Below are 20,523 nucleotides of genomic sequence, written 5' to 3' on the forward strand. Positions count from 1 at the left end.
TCTCTCTCTCTCTCTCTCTCTCTCTCTCTCTCTCTCTCTCTCTGTGTGTGTGTGTGTGTGTGTGTGTGTGTGTGTGGTAGCGTGTCTGTAGGTACATGGGTGCTGGGGACCCAAAGTCAAGTCTTTATGTTTGCACAATAGGCACTTTACCAACAGAACTGTCTCCTCAGCTCCAAGAACACCAAGATTTCTAATGGTTTGTTACCTAATTCTGTATCCTGAGAGGTAGCCCAAAGCAAAGATAGTGATAACCAAGCCAGAAAGGGACCTAGCATCCTTTCCTTCCGGAGCTTCATAGGGCAGAGCCTAGAAAAGGTCACCTACTAGTCTACAGAGTACTCGGGGAACACCAAAACTATCCATCTCCATTGAGAGATTTGGAGGTGGCTCAGACCATCTGCCGCCATGGCAGCCCAAGGTTCTCTTTCATTTGGAAACCGTGCTGTCAACTCGGTTTAGAATCTACACCAGCGAGGCATATGCTCATCCTCCCTGCCCAGAGAGACGCTGGCATGAGACGTTCTGCCAATTGAAGCCTGTGTTTATGAATTCTCTTCTCTTCTCCCCTAGTTACCGTGACAGTGGGAGGCAAGCAGCACTTGCTTGGACTGTACGACACCGCAGGACAGGTACGAGCTCACTGCCTTGTTTCTTTAAGGGTTGAGGAAGGGGATGTAGGAGAAAAATGGTCCACTTGGCTCATCCAAAAGCTAACAATGCAGGCATTTCTCATCCTGATCATTTGGGGCCCATAGATTTTTCTACCCAAATGACACCCAAATGTGCATTCTTTATATATATATGTGTGTGTGTGTGTGTGTGTACATATATACATATATATGAATATATTATATGAACATACATAAATGTATATGTTTATTCATACATCATATATTAATTTTAAATATCTGTACTGCATATTCTGGCATATATATAATTTATACATGCATACATATGTGTGTGTGTGTGTGTGTGTGTGTGTGTGTGTGTGTGTGTATAACCTTAAATCATTGTCCAGGATACTGGTGATATGTCAAACACTGATGAACCATCAATACTCAAAATATCATTTCTAGCCAAACGTTTCAATTGCCTCCAACCCAAACCTATTCTATATCCAAGATGTTCGAATCAATCTATTTTACAAACTGTCGTTTTACCCCTTTTTTTCCCCACGCTATTTTCTTCGCCTATCTTTTACTTGATTTACCTAATGAACTGTGAAAAAGTTCAAAAAGAGATGGGGCAGATAAGACTGATTAATCTCTGAAAGGAAAGCAGGGGTCTGGAGACGTTCCAATGACGAAGGTCAACCCCAAACCACTGAAAACTGAAGTTTCTAAGACTCCCCAAATATTCTTATTGTGTTACAAGTGTTTCTTCAGGTTTGAGAATGGAAGGGCATGGACTTGAATCCCCAGCAGTGAACCTGCACATGGCTGTCCTTGGGTGAAAGCACCTGGTAACTGCCTTTTCCTGAACCTCACACGGGGCTGTGGAAAACATCCAGTGTTAGGAGTTCGCGGGATGGAGGAGGGGATGTGGATGAGCCATGGATGGCTGTGGCCTAATTTCTTGGATAGAGCGTGTTACCATATGTCTTGAATCATTTATTTAGGTCAAAATCAGCGGGTTGTTCAGTCAGTCCAAATTTATACAGCTTAAGTCCTTTGGCGTGAGTATTTGACCGTGGTATTTCCCACTGTGCGTTCCTTGGTAATTGTTAAGAGCTATGCATTTGCGGAGGCCTTTTCTCACAATTATCTAGAGATATATCATTTTGCTCAACTTGAAAGCTCTCTACTAGAAAATAAATAAATGGAAACTCTTCAAGGTTTTCAGTGTGCATTTGCAAGGACCACTGACAAGTTTATGTGAGACAGCAAAGCTGGGCTTTCCAGCCAGGGCAGGGAGTCTGGATAGCCCAGCATCAGACCCAAGGCTCCATCCCAGGACCCTCCAGCTTCTACTCATAGCCAAATGACTGTTAAAAAACAAACAAACAAAACAACACTGTCAGAACTAAGGAGTAGGGTGACCTCTCCCATGAATGTCAAGAAACAGAAACAAAACTAGGGAAAATATGTCCCCACAGTTACTCAAGGGGAAAAATCAACTTGGGACCTCTGATACAAGAGAGTGTAGCTCCTACCAGAAAACATCTCAGCACATGAGGTCCATGGATTTGGGAGCTGGAACTGTCTACTCTCGCTCACTCCCGTAATCAGCAGGGCGTCTCCACCCTTTACAACCTCGCAATGTATAGAGTGCGTACAACCCAGCTTGCAAAGCCCAATGCAACTGGGATTCTTTCATACTGTGAAACTTGCCTTCCTAGAAAGCTCTGGAAACCTCTGCCCATTCAGCTCCCCCATGCTTCTGTTGTAGCCCACAGCCGTTGTTGGGTCCTATGCATCAGTTGCCCCAAGAACCATGTCACTTGATCTCTATTTCATTTCACATCCAAGAAGACCATTTAAAAACTTTTGTAGAGTTGAGTTATTATTTCCCATTACCCTGCCCTTTAAATAAAAGAAGAAGAAGGAAAAAACTCATGGAAGAGTGGAAGTGATAATATATTGTGAAAATACCTTTCAACTTGAAATTGAAGCATGTAGGGCGGCCCCGACCTCTGACACAGGGTGAGAAGTGTTGTAAAATGTAATAACAAATAGGTTCAAGCTATTTCTTCCCCTTAACTCTCACCTGGATGCTTTTCTCCACGTATTTTGAAGTCTCTGTATAGACAACGTTCACAGGGGAGCACGAATCCACGAAGCATGGAGAAAGGAAATCAGAACCTCTCAGAAGACTCCTTCTGGGCCTCCAGGTCTATGATTAAGGACTTTGAGAGATAAATTTCAAGAAATCCTGAAAGAACTGCAGTAATTAATCCATAAAGTTTGAATCAAGACCCAAGGGAGTCCTTTCAGCAGTGGGAGATTTTAAATGCAGGGATAAGCACACTACAGCAAAGGATACACCACCATTCCTGTTCTGGAACAATGATTCTCAAACTTAAGCCTGGCACCAGAACCACCCAGAGCTTGTTAAAAACTCAGCCACAGGGCTCCACCCCACAGTTTCCAATTCTACAAGTCCAGGATGGGCCCCAAGAATTTGCATTTATGCTAAGTTTCCATTGCTGCTACCCTGAACAGCACACTTTGAGAGTCACGACTTTGGGAATTTTCCCCTAAAGTGCGGATGGCTAACCAGCAGCGTTGCTCATACGTGGAGCATCTTAGAAATGCGCATCAAGAAATACTTGGGAGATGAAGGCAGCTAGGGCCAAAATGTAACCGTATCCTCAGCTACGCAGGAAATGCAAGGACATCCTGGGCTACATGAGACCTTGTCTCAAAAACACAACAGAGAGAAATGCAAGCCCTCACACCCCAGCCCCAAATCGATGAATTTCAGTCTTTGATGGATGAAGCACATTCCCAGCAAAATAACCACATCTACAAATTAGCCAAAAAGCTTCACAGCAAATTTAATTTAGAAGGTGTATTAGTCGGGGTTTTCTAGAGGAACAACACAGATAGAACAAATATATAATATCATATATCATACATCATATATCACATATTTATTATTTATTATATTTAACTAATAGACTTGCTTATAGGCTGTAATCCAGCTAGTCTAACAATGGATGTTTACTAACAGAAGGTCCAAGAAACCAGCAGGCCCATGAGGTTGGATATCTCCACTGTTCTTCAGTAGATGCCAGAATCCCACCGAAGTAGACTCTAATGCCAGTGAAGGAACAGACTTGCCGTGTGAACAAGAGCAAGCAGGCAAACAGGGAGCTTCCTTTCTCCAGGCTGGCAGCAGAAGCTGTGGCCCAGATTAAAGGTGGCTCTTCCCACTTCAAATGATTTAATTAAGAAAAATCCTCCACAGGTGAACCCAGCCACTTGGTTGTTAGTTAATTCCGGATGTAGTCAAGTTGACAACCAAGAGTAGCCATCATACAAGGCTTGTCCCAAAAGTTCCAGTCCCCATTCTGAGTAGTACAGTGTAGCCTCCAGTGACACTCTATGAAATGTCACTGAAGCCACAAGGAATACCTACAACTAATTAAAAATTACTCACTGAGTCTATCACTAAATAAGGAAAGAGAAATGATCTCAGAACAGAATGGTAGATCCGGAGCCCACAAACACACAATGGCCATGAGTCTCTAAACCCAGCTATCTCGTTCTATCTAATCTGGGTAATTAGATTGTCTTACAAGAATAACCCAAAGAGGTGTGCCCTCACCTTTGTCCTGAGCTAACTGTGGAGGGTGGGGTGAGGCGGGCATTGAGAACAACCCAAGAAACAAAATCGTTCTGAAAGATCAGTGATAGGAAGTTGCTATCCCCACCCTCAAAGGAAGCAACCCTGAGCAAAACTGTTTAGCCGCCTCCCTCCACCATTCGGCTTCCAACATGGCGGCTGCAGGGTTAGCCTCAAGACTCTCCATTTGGCAGCTCAGCCAAGCTTTTGCTAAGGATGCTAATGAGGCCATGCATATGCTGCCAGCACTTGGGAGCTGGCTTCCTCCCCAGACTCCTGAGACAAACTACCACTTGGGCTTTGAATGGGGCACTTTGAAGGGGAAAAAAAAATCTCTTTCAGAATTCACTCAGATGGAATTTCAAACACGTAAGTGTTGGTAGTGCACACCTGTAATCCCAGCACTCAGGAGGCAGAAGCAGGTGGGTCTCTGAGTTCGAGGCCAGCCTGGACTACAGAGCAAGTTCCAGGACAGCCAGGGCTACACAGAGAAAATCCTGTCCAAAAAAAAAAAAAAAATCAAGCAAGTTTAGTAAGGGATTTACCCCTCAGCTTACCCAGCAAGCAACAGGCATTCCTCCAGCTTAATCTATAATCTATTCATGTCAGGCCAGCTCACCTGTCTGACTCGGGCTCCTTGTCAAATATGAGTGACAGTTTCTCTGAAAGTGCTTCCTGCGCTCAGATCCCTGGCTCCGCTACTGGAAGAGACTCGGAGTTCTAAGATGTATTCTAAGCCCCGCTGGCTTGTTTGGCACATGCCATGAGAAAGCATGACGCCAGAATGGAGAGGATTGAGCCTAGCCTGAACTCGCGTGGCCTGTGGAAGAGTAGAGTGTGAGAGGGGTTTCCCAGGCCAATGTTCGGGGCGAGGTGTCCTCTGAGTCTGCAGCGGATCAGCCATGATGGTGAGGCATCTTACCCTCTTCTCCATGGACCCTCACCCAAACAAATGATAATGAGAAAAGCCTGCTCTTGGACCACACTTCGAGTAGGTGTATCTCAAAGACAGCAAGCACTCGCAGAAGTAGCAACTAGCGCCACTGCCAGAGGGGATGAGTGCGTCCTGCTATTCACCTAAGCAGGTGCCGGTTTCTCATCAGAGTGAGCCTGAGTTCCCTGCACATGCGCCCCTCAAGACATAAGGTGGCCTACACATTGTGTGAGGATTGGATGGTATCTCTCATCGCCAAATCACAGCCCAGGGCAGCTTAGCTGCCACCAATGGCTGTGGGAGCAGGAAGCGCTGGCCCGGCTCAAGGCTGCGACCACACAGCTTCACCAAGACCTGATCTGTGAAGCTCCTCTCTCCCCACAGAGTGTCTTCTTCAGAGGCATGTGAGCCGGCAGGAGGGAAGTACAGCTGGGGCTCATTAATGGTAACCCCAGGTCCACTTGGAAGCACACGAGACTTCCTCTTCTGCCATTGGCTGAGCCAACAGGGCCATCTGGAGCGCACAGGGTCTGGCGTCAACACTTTATGGAAAGTTTGCCTAAAACCTCAGAATAAATCTTTTTCTCTCAATAAGCAACTCAAACTTTCTCAGCGTGGTTTCTAGGAGTGTGCTGTTTGGACGATGCTGCCCTTACAACGATGCTGTTAGTAAAAAGTAACTAAGGACCCATGGGTCCTTAGCTTTCCCAAGATTTGGGGGGAAAAAAAGAATGAATGAAAGGACGTTGACTAAAAGATGCAATCACAATTCACGAATATTCGGGTCTCATTAGTACTTAGAGATCAGAAAAGTGAATTTCAGGGTCATCCCTGGTATCCAATGGGGATAGGGGCCGGGGTTCCAGGACCTGCAGCTGTTGCTGGCTTTGAATGAAGGATGGACCCTTTCACTCTATCATTTAAGCGCTGACTGTATTCAAAGCATCAATCCAATGAGTCCCACATATTAAAGCATTGTATTCTCACAACCGAATGAACATTTTACACTTTACAGATAAAGAAATTGAGACAACAAGAACTCACAAACTACACCGAAGTAGAAGTGACGGGCGGGGTAGGGATTTGAATCCAGAGAATTCATCTCCACCCTTCACGCTCTTGAGCAACATCCTGAGCTCCTGCCGTGTCCAGTTTTCCGAGACTAGCTGGACTTAGAATATGGAAACCAGAGCTGGTGCCGACAACCTGGGATAAATGGCAGGAAGCTCACAAACAGAAGGAAGCAGAATTCTACTCCCAGCCTCTTGGATCGTGAAGCACCGGGCAGAATTCAGCGCTGCTTTCCTTACAACACAGACAGCAGGTCCTGGGCGCTTACCAGACATGCGCATTCTCGGCTTCGCACCAGACTCCTAGCTGAGGATAAATCCGCTGTGCAATGAATTCCCAGGGATCCGAACTCAAGGGGAGCTAATGGCTTCATGGCTCCAGCACTGTCCCTTTGTGATGAACCTGCTCAAGAACATCTTTAGGGCCCTGGGAATTGACCAGTCTGTCCCACCTCTGTGCAAAGGGAAAACAGATACTCAAAAACCTACATGGCCCCTAATCCCTACCTACCCTACCTTAGCCCAAGTCCTCTTGTGTCCATCCTGGCCCTCCAAAGCACTATCTAGTGGCTTTTATGAGTTAACACACCATCTCTTCAGAAAACACCCAGGCACCGGTTACTCAGAGACGCAGTAGAAGGGGCCTCAGTGCCAAAAGGACCACTTAGCCCTTCCTCGCGGCTGATCGCACCATCTTCACACGTAACATAATCTACACTCCAAGTGTACTTCGCCACAGAACTCATTCAAGCCATCAGCAGGTATGGCTTCAAATGCAACCTCTTGACGTCACCAAGTTCTTTTTTATTAATTCTGGGCTTCTGCCATACTTCCTAGCCTCAGCCACAACCAAGGGTGGTAAGCTCCCGCCTGCCAGGCATAAACCTTCGTGGAAAGTAACTTTTCCTCTACCATCCTGTTGATGGATGTTGATTCTGAGAGGTGCAAGGTTGACGGCAGGAAGAAGGGAGTATGGTAACCTGAGACCCTGAAACTGTTTTAGGCTGACTGGGGCGTGTAGGGCTTGGATTCCCCAGGAACTTAAGCCTTAGACTTCTGAGACTCTAATGAGCTCTCAAGAGATACCTGTGCTGCTGGTCTGAGGACCATCCTTTGGAAATTAGTGTAAGAATTCGGATGTAGAGGATCGCCTGGACTTGACATCGGAATTTTCCAGTTCGGTCAGATAAAAATACTCTGCCTTACCAGAGCAACTAAAAGGGGCAGAAGCCTCGGTTCGCATCCGTGGAACTGATTTGTGTATTTTCATTCTCATTCCCTGACTTGATTCCCGGTTCTTAATCACCTTATACAGTCCCCGCGGCATCCTTGACAGAGCCACACGTCCAGTAAATAAATAGACTGACGCAGCAGAACTAAGTCCTAACGCAAAGAAATCTAGAATCCGGAGCACGGTGAAGCCCAGAAGCTGAAACCACCAGAAAGCCCTGCAGCGGGGACCTGAGCAAATGAACACACCTCTCACCTCCCCGACTCTGTCTTCTAAGCAGCATTTATTCAATGGCTAGCAAATCAAGGAGAAAATAAACACTATCAGTCAGACCACCCGTTATCAGCTCCTCCCTTGCCTGGCTAATCCAGGCTAATCGGTTGTTTTGGTTTGGTTGTTGGGTATAGAGGGAGCAGAAGCATTGAGATTTTAAATATACAGTGTCTGCTGCCATCTTGTGGCTATTTGGGGTCAATGCACTCTGTAAAAGAATGCATTCCCGCAGTAATAGATTCCTAGATAGCCAAATTTAAAAAAAAAAAAAAATCTTAATCTGCCGTCTAAAGTCCCGAGATATGGCGATAACAGTCCCAAACAAAAGTCAGGTCAGGATGCACACATATCTCGATATTCAATAACTCAAGGTTGTATTGGTCCATTACGGACATCTCTACTTTGACCTCTTCTGTGAAAAGAGAAGGCTGAGGGTGCCCTCTGTCTAGTGCTCCTGCGCGAACTCCAGGATAGTACAGTCACTTCTTGTAATAGCACCTGGTCCTTGGTAACGATCCCCAGACTCAAGCTCTGGTGGTGAAGATGATGGTGCTAAGCACAAATCAGCTTTCTCCACTCCAGGCTCCACCCGACCAATCAGTACAGGATTCTTTCTCATAAAATTAATTGCTATGGACGGGGTATAGATAGAGGACGAGAAAACCAATCAAACTGACTCCGGATCCATTTGTGATGATCTGAGTGGAAAGACAAAATGGCAGAGTAACAAGTAATGTCTGAGATCCGGTCACTTGTGGGTCTTAGCACGTGTAACAATTTTCTAAAAGTTCTCCATGCGGCCCTGAAGAAAGCCACTGAAGTCAAAGCCCACAGAAAAGCCGAGGGCTCATCGACAGGCTTGGTCTTGCAAGGTTTCCCTGTAATCACATGATGTAGGAATGGCTCAGAGGTCAGTGTTCCACAACACATATGCATATGTATAATGTATGTATTAACGTGTCTAACTGTGTGATGTATGTGGCGTATGGACACATATATAAGAGGAAATGTTTAAGCACACATTACTATTATTACTATTGGTTATATGTTGCTAAATTCTATTAAAATATAGAATGATTATTTATTGAATGTCCTAAAACTCCTTGGCCACTAAACACCTGGCATTTAACTTGACCACACTGTGGCACTGGGGTACATTAAGGAACAAGTCCCAAACATAATTCTTCAACAGAGGTATCTCATTTGGCAATGATACTTGTTTTGTAGTTTAGCTTACTCTCTGTGTTCAATTTAAAAACAATGTCTAATTGTTGAAGATATCCGTGGGCCAATGACCCACTAATTTAAATACATGTTCCAGACAATGCAACACCAGTGTCCCGGGAGACCTTTATCCCTCCTTGTACTGTCTACGTGAGGGAGTTTCTGAAGACACAGAAGCACAGTAGACAGGTTGTTACTGGGGCAAGAAGGGGCAGGAAGTGGGGAGATATCGGTCAAAGCACAAGGTTACCATTAGGCAGGAATGACAAATTCTAGAAGCTACCATTCACATACAGCTGGAAGGAAGTGTGGTTATGTAATGGTTATGTGTTGGGAGGCGATTTTATGTGTTTTCATCATTAAAAATCAATAACTCTGTGAGGAGATGGATTTGCTAACTCCCCCTATCTGTGGTGATACAAAACATGATGGCTAGACCTTAAACTAATATACAGACAGTTATAAAGGAGAAGTGAGTGGGTAGACATTCTGATGTAAAATTTGTATGTGTAAATTTTACCCCAATAAAGCTGGTTAAGTCTTTTTAGGTTGATTGGAAATGGGAAATTTGTGGTCAGTGCAGCAGCTGCTACTGTGGTCTCTCCCTGCAAGAGTCCCAAGATCCACACAGAGGCTCTGCAACCTGCGATAACGCTCCTCTGTTCTTCCCACAGGAGGATTACAACCAGCTGCGGCCACTCTCTTACCCCAACACCGATGTGTTTCTCATCTGCTTCTCTGTCGTAAACCCAGCCTCTTACCACAACGTTCAGGAGGAGTGGGTCCCGGAACTGAAGGACTGCATGCCTCATGTGCCTTATGTGCTCATCGGAACCCAGGTTGAAATGAGGGTGATGGAAGGGTGGGAGAGGGTGACGGAAGGTGTGAAAGAAAGGAGAACCCTGTATTCTATCAAACACCAGGACAGATGCTCAGACATATCGCATCGGTGAGGAGAAGTTCTGAAGGTGCGCAATTATATTTAATAGGAAGGAGAACGTTTTGATCTGGCCTCTAAGGTTAGGCTCACAGCTTGTTTTCTAAATAACAAAACATGTATTTAACAGATACTCTTCCCGGCCCTGAATTGATGAATGAAGCAAGAGCATCAATTGTACATACTCTCTGATCTTTTTTTTTTTTAAGCTAGACACAATTGTTTCAATACAGCAAAATAGGTGTGTGGGTTCAAATGACCCTAGATTCAGACAGGGCATATCATGACAGGCCTCCCTGATGGCCCTGCTGGAGAAGAAAGGAACTCTCTGCTCGGAATTTCCATAGCTCCTTAGTCACCCAGGTATTAGGGATGTTAAAACACTCATATTTAAAAGCAACACGTATAAAGTGTCAAGGCCTTGAACGTGTTTGGAAGGTGAGAAAGTCCCTCAGCTTGAATCTCCATCAATAAGCCTCCTGTTGGTTGAGACGGTCTGAACTATTCATTGTTCAAATAGCTTTAGTTCTTGGCTGTTTTAAAAATCTGCATTAGTGTTCTGATCTCAGGACCATACTATGGCTGCAGGGCTTTCTATCAGCTTCATATACTACTTTTGATTTCTTATTTTGAGTCCTATTTGACCAAGAGAAACATTTGTTTTAAAACCGTAAATGAAAGAAAGATGCTTTTTGAAAACAGCACGGGCACATGGGAGTTATGTGTGTCCACTTAGATACAACACAGATCTCATTTATCTACACATCTGAGTACAAGTCACGTTTCTGCCCTGAACGATAACTATTTGTTTAAATGAAGGCGTTTTTTTTAACCTTCATTGTAAATATTAATACCTATCCATTATGAGAAAGCTAGATCACGCTGCCAAAATATGTCACTGGCCATTCAAAGCCCTCGTTGTGACTTGAGTCTATTTAGAATAGTCACTCAGTCAAATGATTAAGAGAAATAGAAAAACAAATGGGAACTTAACACTATGACTTTGCATCAGCATGGTTGCAGTTGATGGAGCCCTAGTGTGACTACACTGACTTCCCTCAGGAAGCAAGCCCTGTGGGCCCACATACATGGCAGTGTGTGACAGCAACTATAGCAAATAGTGAAGTGTCCAGTCTTTGAGCTGCTGCCCCTGAGAGGTATTCTACTGCTTCACATGGGAAACCCTTGGCCTCTCCTCACTGGGACTCCCCTGCAAGGCCTCCCTGTCCATTGGGTACCTGTTGAAAAGGTCTCACAGGTAGCAAATCTCCAACCCTTTGAAGGTCAAGATTTGATTGGGAGGTGGGGAGGATAAAAAACAATGGAGCCAAAGCCACAAAAAATATTGTATAATAAGTAATATGAGTCACAGCCAAACGAGTAACCACCGAAAGGTACCCTTGCCACTGGAGGATGTTCTCAGCACCCAGGGTAACTGCCACCCTGCTGTGTCCACGTTTAAAAAAAAAAAAAAAAAGCTGGGCACATGACTTTAATTCCAGCACTTGGAAGGCAGAGGCAAGTGGATCTCTGTGAGTTAGAGGCCAGCCTGGTCTACATAGTGAGTTCCAGGACATTCAGAGCTACACAGAGACAACCCTGTCTCAAACAATGAGAGGGGTGAGGAAGGGAGGGAGGGGGAGAGGAAGAGAGGAAGGGAGGGATGAAGAAAGGGAGGGAGAGGGAGAAAAATCACTTCAAACTCTCAAACATGGCATCTGCGTATATATTGTTTTCTTGGGGAATATCCAGCAACGTCAGAGCGGTTAAAGTGGGAAACGGTCCTATGTTATGTCTCCACTTAAAAGTAACTGATAATGCCCGAAATTAGTTAACATATCTTTGTCCCAAGCCGGGCATGGTGGCGCATGCCTTTAATCCCAGCACTCCGGAGGCAGAGCCAGGCGGATTTCTGAGTTCGAGGCCAGCCTGACCTACAGAGCGAGTTCCAGGACAGCCAGGGCTATAGAAAGAAACCCTGTCTCAATAAAACAAAACAAAAAACAAAACAAAACAAAACAAAACAAAACAAAAAACATATCTTTGTCCCAGATTGATCTCCGAGATGACCCCAAAACCTTGGCGCGTCTGCTGTACATGAAGGAGAAGCCCCTCACCTATGAGCACGGCGTGAAGCTGGCGAAAGCGGTATGATCACGTTTGAATCGAGTGTTCAGGGATGGGTGAGCTAACCGAGGAAACACCTTGCCTTAAACTGCAAGGTGTTTCCGAACTTCTTCCTTGTTCTACAAGAGCTAGAAGGAACCATTTTGGAGAGTGTTTCTGTCCGCCGGCCCCTTCTGTTTTTCATTAAGAAACTTCAAGAGTTTCAAAAGCTAAGCACTTACATTTTGCTCCAGCAGTGTCTAGACCATGGACTTGCCACATTTAGCATGAATTATGGGGAACCATTAGACGTACATCTGTAAACCTCCCTGTTTATTATCAGTGTAACTCATCTAAATGACCCCACATGAGGTGTTTTGTGATTTTTTTTTTCCAGGTAGAGAATTGGACTTGAAATCTGGCAAGGTTCTCTTTGTCTAATCCTTCTCGTCCTATAATGAATAGCCACTTAGTCTGGGTTGTGTTACGAACAGCATATGGAAATGTAACACACAGCGGAGGGTAACGGGGTGAGGAATCTAAGTGGCTGTCTGACAGAGCGAAGCTGGAATTACCCCCTCTGACCATTCTTCACTTCGGAGAGTCAGCCATAAACCGTGATCTTGCTACAGAAGTACTTCAAAATGTATTTGCCAGACGCCAAATCTCTGCCTGCCCGTTGTCATCACGACATGAGCAGAGCAGCCACTATAATGGATGCATGTGCAGAAGGAGACTTAAGGGCCATATTTCTCTATTCTGAATCGTCTTCCTCCTTGATTTAGTCCATCAATCCAAGCAGGAGAGTTTAATTTTTTTAATGTTTTACTTTCTAAGAAACTAACCCTGCAAAATGTATGCCCATAAGCAGTTAGTCTCCTTCTCCAAACCAGTCAAGAGTAACATTAACTACAAATTACTCTTGAGAGAGAGAGAGAGAGATGGGTGGGTAGATAGATAGATAATCGGATTTCTCTTATTAAAACTTGTTTAAAGGTCTCAAATGGCATATGACACCTTCTCTGGAAGTGGATTGGCTGTGGTGTTTTATGGGTACAATGCATAAGGACACCACGCAGATGTTTGAGCCCTTCCTACTTCTGCCACAGTCCTGTAAGCCATCTAAGGAGTCGTTGGCACCCTAAGTTTCTTAGAGGTGAAGAGATGCCCCCGGGGAGACGAGCACACCTAAATCACAGACACAGTTGAATCCAGCTGTTTGAGCGCCAGCACCTGGGCACCGAGACCTCACCCCCTCTGTCTTCTCCAGCCATGTGTGTGGCCCCTGGGAAAATGAGTGGATCTTCAGCTTCTCCTCCAACGTCCAACCTCAGATGCTCTCACTAACGTACATGTTAGTGTGTGTAACTGTATGTGGCTCCTGGCAGGAGAGCCCACTGTTTCTGCAGTAGCCTGCTCTCTGTGTTCCTTCCTTGCCTCTGGGACTGCCCCTGCCTTCATCTGATGACTTCCTAGCCTCGCTCTGAGCTTGGAAAGCTGCTTTTCAGGGTTTTTAGTGTTTGTTTGTTTCTGTTTTGTTTTGTTTCCCCTGTGATAATGAGTCACCCCCAAAGCCTCCGGTTTCATTTCAGCTTTATTTTAAGAACAGTGGCTGGGCTCATCGCTTGATTACCTTTTGACACCCTCTCCTAGCAACTGCTCTCTGGTTTACAATCATGTTGAGCATATGAAAGCCAATTGAGAAGAAGACCGAGTGAGACTGTTTTGGTTTTGGTTTTTTAAAACTGGTTTTGTGACGTAATTACAGAGACATTTTTTAGGTTCTCAGTCTTCGGCTCCTCTGTCAGATACTTCATTATAATAGCTAGCATTTATGTAGTGATGATCTGGTCCTGGGCGTGTCACAGGCTTCCCCATAGTTAATCCTTGAAGCACCTTCTGCAGTGTGTGCATTATTGTCCAAACTCTCCTAGAGGGAAATGAGGTTTAGAGAGGTGAGCGGCAGAGAGAGGGTCTGAGTTGATGCTCTGGCCACAGTGTTCTCTGCCTCCTTCCTAGAGTCTGTAAACAAATTCTTCAGTCTGGTACTCCTTTTGCAAAGACTTCTAGGACCAGTAGAGCAGAGTGGTTCCCTCCTCTGGTTTGAGGGATGGATGCACCTCATCTCCTCAAGTTAGGGCCAATTCTTGGGCCTGTAAATGCATTAGCACAAGTCTTACTTCCTTGGATTCCTGTGGCACCACCATGAACTAACATATCATAAGTTCTGGCTCTGCAGGCTATCCCTGTTGGCCTGTTTGCCCTCAGGCTTGCCTGCAGCTGGGAAGACATTTGCCTCTGTTCCTTCTAGCTACTGGTTTTCTTGTTTGGGTTTTCAGAACATTCTCATGTAGCCCAAGCCTTGAACTCTACATCTGTCTAAGGATAACCTTGATCCTTTTGCCTCTACCTCTTGCTGGTATCAGCACATCTGATTTATTATTATTATTATTATTATTATTATTACGTATTTTCCTCAATTACATTTCCAATGCTATCCCAAAAGTCCCCCATACCCTCCCCCACACTTCCCTACCCATCCATTCCCACTTTTTGGCTCTGGCGTTCCCCTGTACTGGGGCATATAAAGTTTGCATGTCCAATGGGCCTCTCTTTCCAGTGATGGCCGACTAGGCCATCTTTTGATACAGATGCAGCTAGAGTCAAGAGCTCTGGGGTACCGGTTAGTTCATAATGTTGTTGCACCTACAGGGTTGCAGATCTCTTTAGCTCCTTGGATACTTTCTCTAGCTCCTCAATTGGGGGCCCTGTGATCCATCTAATAGCTGACTGTGAGCATCCACTTATGTGTTTGCTAGGCCCTGGCCTAGTCTCACAAGAGACAGCTATATCAGGGTCCTTTCAGCAAACGCTTGCTAGTGTATGCAATGGTGTCATCCTTTGGAGGCTAATTATGGGATGGATCCCTGGATATGGCAGTCTCTAGATGGTCCATCCTTTTGTCTCAGCTCCAAACTTTGTTTCTGTAACTCCTTCCATGGGCTGGAGAGATGGCTCAGCCGTTAAAGGCTAGGCTCACAACCAAAAATATAAGAGCACATCTGATTTTATACAGAGCTGAGACTCAAAGTCTAGGCTTTGTCCGTTGCAGGCAAGAGTGCTGCCAGCCTGGCTCCAGTCCCCAACCCTTCTAGACACTATTGTGCTTCTTCAGTGCACCCCACCCCAGTCAAAGGAAGGGGAAAGTATTAGCTTGCTGTCTCTCTTGATTTGGCCTGTTACAAGTTGGCTTGTTTTCATTTCTTCCTATCAGATCTTGTATGCTGTGGCATATCTCCCAGTCCTGGGGACAATGCACCCTAAGTGTTGTAAGAAACTATCAGAAAGGTGTTCTGTCTGCAGCCTCAATCTCTCCTTTGTTTTGTCTTACTTCCTTGAAAGGTGTCAGGTTGGTCAAGCCTGCTGCAGATTGCACACGTGTGCCTAACTGAGGAGTCTCTGAGCTTTTGCAGATGGGTCCTAAATACTTAGCTGAGTCATTTGGCTCCGAGGACCCGGGAAGGGCACCGCTGTAAACAAGAAAGGCTGTGTTTCCTTGACATAATTTTCCTTTTCAATCTTTGGTGACCCTAATGAATTTTTTTTGAGCATTCTTTTTAACATGACTGTGCCCTTTCCCTGAACCAGGACAAACTCTCCTCTCTGACCCCCTGAGCACGTAGAGCCTGGCAAAACAATCACCTCAGAACTGGGCTCTGTGTGTCTCTCACACGGAACATCCCAAATCACACCCAAAATCCGTTGGCTACTTTTCCTGGAACGATCAGCACACCCAAATGTTATGTTAACCTCCTCACACAACAATGCCTTTATGGACTGTCTCATTATCTTTCCCCTTGTCAGAATTGGAAGAGACAAGTTTGGGCTCCTCCTGCCTCATTCAGAGGCCCTGGCTGACAGGCTAATATGCTAAAGCACTGTGGGTTGGCAGTGCTGTGGGGAGGGAGGAAGCATCTCTCAGGGTCCCAGAGTGAATGAACAGAAGTCAGCCAAACTCCTGGAATTTTCAGAATCCACCTGGGGCTTTGGAATCATTAGTGAGAAGTTTGTCCAAAGGCAATAAATAGCCTACCGCACTTTCTAAGGCTTTCTCCCCCACTCTGCATAACTGACAGAGCCATCACACTACAAGCAAGCATTACAAGCAAGCACATTCATTGACTTGCTGTGCTTTTTATATGTGTGTGTGCCAACTTCCAAAGGCAGCAGGTGACATCTCATGTCATTGTTAGGGGAAAAAATTCCCTACCCCCCTTTTCTTCTCTTTCATATCCTGTTTTTAATAAGTTTTTGACGTTTTCTCCAAATCTAAAGGCCAAACCATTGTCAAAACAAAGTCCATAAAGTAGGTTTTCATCATGCACGGATGGCTTCAATTCCTGGCCTTTGATATTTCCCATTGACTTATAAAATAGCCATTCTTGTCAGAAAAGAACACTTACCAAAAAAAGTGCTTGCTGTCTGTAGGAAGAATTTTGAAATAAATTTCGGGATGTGATCAAAACAATTTCATTTGATACTGAGTCTTCATATATGTGGCCTTTCTTCAACAATCCCATTTCGGGGACTGTTAGCTCAGCCAACTTGTTGCTGGGCTGGGTATAAAGGTCATAGAATAAGAAAAACAATACACCTCAAGGGATGGGAAGAGGGCTTGTCATGTAAGAGTACCTAATCTACAAATATAAGGTCCTGGGTTCAAATCCTCAGCACCCACAAAGAAGCCAGTAACCCTAGCATCGGAGTCGAGACAGGCAGATCCCAAGAGCTCACTAGCCAACCAGTGCAATCAAAGCTGCATGCTCCAGGTTTAGTGAGACCCTGCCTCAAGGGAATAGGACAGAGAGTGACGGAGCAGGATACTTGATATCCTCCTCTGATACACACACACACAAAACACTCACTTGCACACACGCATACACACACTCTCATACATGCACACACAAATACATTCTGACACACATATACACTCATACTCTCACACAGGTATATACACATTCACATACACACATTCTCACACACACATACACATGTTCACATACATATACTCACACATACATTCACACTTTCTCTCACACACTCTAACACACACATTCACACACACATGCACACAAACACAACTGTCTCACACACACATACACACATTCACACACACACACACACACACATCTCAAGAGACAAAGATTTAAAAGTAATTCTCTCTCCTTCTGGTTGAATGCTCATTTTCCCTTGCCTGGGCTGCGTCCTTTCTTGTCTAAGCTAATCCACACGTTTTTCTTCATTCCACATTTTACAAGCTTCCTGGTGACAGACGAAAGCGTCCAACATCTGTATCCCAACTGACCCACAGAATGCTTCTTTCATTGTATGCATTAAATAAGACTCTAAATCTCTGACTGTATAGAAAAGTAGGAAAATGAGCCCAGGATGAATTTTTGGAGGAGATCATCCATTCTAGTGGGGACACCAGTCACAGCTGCTTTCTCCTGGTCCCCTGGAATCCCTGTGTGCCACCCACAAACTCCCATCTGTAATACCCTCATGTTCCTGCCTCCCTGTTTCTCCAGCCAGTCATCTGCCAGAGTTCCCAGGGCCAATATCCAGCCAACCTCTTTCTTCTGCATTTGATCTGCTTTTCTCAAAGTTAGTTGCAAAATGGAAAGTGGAAAAGTGGGGGTGGGTGTTTCTCCAGATGTTCTTCATATTCAGAGGCCCTCAGGACACAGTTGGCTCATGTGAGCTTGTGAGACAAGTTAACACTCAGGTCTCCTTCTTTACCAGAGCTGACAGCCAAGCACAACCTTCCTGGCCAGTGATTTTCTTAAGGAGAATCAACAGTTTCTGCCCTGGATTTCTACATTCCCCGTGGGATTTTCTAATTCTCATGTAACCCATAGTATGAAATCACTTTTTTTTTTTCATTTTCAAAGAGTTGGAGAGATGGCTCAGCAGTTAGAAGCACTGGTTGTTCTCCCAAGGAATCTAGGTTCGATTCCAGTACCCACATAACATACAACTGTCAATAACTCTAGCTCCAGAGGATCTGGTGTCCTCTTCTGGCCTCTACTGGCACTGAATGCACATGGTATGCAGATATACCATGCAGGCAAAATGTCCACACACATATGCTTTTCATCATCATCAATAGCAATAATAATTTATTTTAACAATTATCAATTGTTATAATTCAAATAGAACACTAACCTATGTTCAAAATACATATGACTTAAACATAAAAAAATATACAGAGAAGGAAGATGTCTCTATTAATGAATGTCTTCTATGAGTTTTATTTCTTCATGTTTTATTGTTTTAACTTAAAATTTGTTTTTCAAAGTTAGTTGATATTGAACAATATAACAAATGGTATCGTGTTGCCAAGAGATACATGCCAATCAAGAAAAATTAATGATGGCTGCTTCTTAGCTGCTCTTTAGGTGCAGTGACACTGCCTTATCCCACACAGAAGCGCCTCTTCAATTGAATATTGATCTACCACATCCCATAGAGAAATGAAAGGAGACTGGAAACAAGCTGTCTGTAGAACAAGCAGACATGGGAACCTGGCAAGTCAGGGGGTTGGCACTCACGACTTTCTCTCTCTCTCTTTGCATTTAAGATTGGAGCGCAGTGCTACTTGGAATGTTCTGCCCTGACCCAGAAGGGTCTCAAAGCGGTTTTTGATGAAGCCATCCTCACCATTTTCCACCCCAAGAAAAAAAAGAAAGGCTGCTTAGGGTGTCACGGCTGCTGTGCAATTATCTGAAGTTGCCTGACACCCATCTCCCCGCCATGCAAGGGCATGGAGGGCAGCCAGTCTCTGTGACCCAACTCCAGCCAAAAAGGAGGGCGTGACCAGAAAGGAATTCCTGCATCCCAACGCCTGTCCCCGTGCCCTGCCAGCTTTCCAGCTCAACATCCTGTAAGCCACTGCCACAGCCCTAAGCCAGCCAGACCATGAACACTGTGCATGGAGAATGCAGAGTCACATTCAGACCATATATATGCTGGTGAGGTGTTGGAAGCCAAGTGACAATCCATCTGGTATTTCATATCTTCTCTCCCACGGTTATGGACCAACAGAGAGTCATGATGGGAAAACCAAGCACTCTGTCCTGCACTGGTGGCCTTAGTTCATGTCTTCACCAAACTTGGGAATACAACACCAACATTTTTTTTTTCGGAGTCAGTTTGTTCTTTTACCCAAGCACCTTAATGCTCATTTCTATCACGGTTTCCCAATGTCCAATCACTTGAGCCTTACAAATCCACATCAAAATAATTGAAAGACAAGCTGGATTGTGTTCACGCCAACTGACGGTGGATCTCTGCCAATGTTCTTAGATCCGTCATGTACCTCTGAATGCCTAATTACAAAAAAAAAAAAGAAAGAAAGAAAGAAAGTACAGCTTTTCTAAACTTACAGACCTATAATGTTTTTAAACTTTTTTAAAAAAAAAACATCTTGTGAGTTATTACAGCTCCCCAGGTTTGGCCAAAGATCATCCCACAAATGCTTCAGGAGATAGGGGGGCTGCTCTTGCAAAACCCTACTGTTATTCAAACCAAAAAAAAAGAAAGGACTGTCTTGAAAGAAACAGTTTTCTACTTCTCATCTAAATTAGCCAGGACAATAATATGGTGAAGCCATCTTCACAATCCAGCAGAGTGGGACTGACCCACCCTGCTCACACAACATCTTCTCCCTCTTCCTGTTCACATTTTCTCCTGTGCCTAGATCCGTGTGTTCCCCAGTCATAGCCTGACCAAAAGAAAAGGAAAAGAAAAAAAAAAAGAAAAGAAAGGTGATTTATGGACACCAGACAGAGAGAAAGAGAGAGAGAGAGAGTTCCAGAATCCTTCAGGATCAAAGTGCCTCAACTTTTCTACTTGCTGTAGGTGAGAGTGCTACTCAGCTGGGCTCCATGTAAGGTTCCGTTAAGGACGGTTTCTAGTCTCAGCCAGTAAGGCATCATTGCCCCTCTCTCTCTTTCCTTCACACCGTCTCCCAAATGTCCATGGAGGATGGCCTTAAGTGTGAGGCCCATCCTCCAGGGCCATTTGGGAGAAGGCACTTGGCCCTGAGCAGGAACCACTCCCAGGGAGGAATCCTGCACCTGACAGGACCATTGCAAACAGCCAGGGACTCTCCGTGTGTCTTAATTAGAGGCTGTGATGGGCCCAGGTTAGCCTTATTTGCTTACAAATGCCCAGGAATTACCCAGGGAAGCTGATTTATCTTTTTTTTAACTTTATAACATCAGTAAATCATATCTTAGCAAGAAGAAATTATTTCACTTTTTCTAGATTGAAGCTCCCTCTTTGGGGGAAAAAAATCTCAATCTTTCTAGTCTTTTCTGCTCTTAGAAGAACCACAGAAGAAAATTGTATGGTATGGGTCTTCTTAAGTCCTTCATGACACCCCTTCAGTCTTTGGGGG

General features: G+C 44.7%; 1 protein-coding gene across 1 annotated transcript in view; it reads left to right on the forward strand.

Annotated features, from left to right (window-relative positions):
- Rhoj (ras homolog family member J) overlaps window positions 1–19,268 on the forward strand; it is an 86,108-nt gene extending 66,840 nt beyond the window's left edge. Inside the window, exons 2-5 of the mRNA XM_021178906.1 lie at window positions 571–629; window positions 9,694–9,858; window positions 12,009–12,104; window positions 18,703–19,268. Coding sequence (XP_021034565.1) covers window positions 571–629; window positions 9,694–9,858; window positions 12,009–12,104; window positions 18,703–18,849 — 467 coding nt within the window. The 3' untranslated portion in view covers window positions 18,850–19,268. The remainder of the gene's footprint in view (window positions 1–570; window positions 630–9,693; window positions 9,859–12,008; window positions 12,105–18,702) is intronic.
- Window positions 19,269–20,523: the final 1,255 nt, after the last annotated feature.

Source organism: Mus caroli, chromosome 12 (assembly GCF_900094665.2).
Source record: "Mus caroli chromosome 12, CAROLI_EIJ_v1.1, whole genome shotgun sequence".
In the NCBI taxonomy this organism is placed as follows: Eukaryota; Metazoa; Chordata; class Mammalia; order Rodentia; family Muridae; genus Mus; species Mus caroli.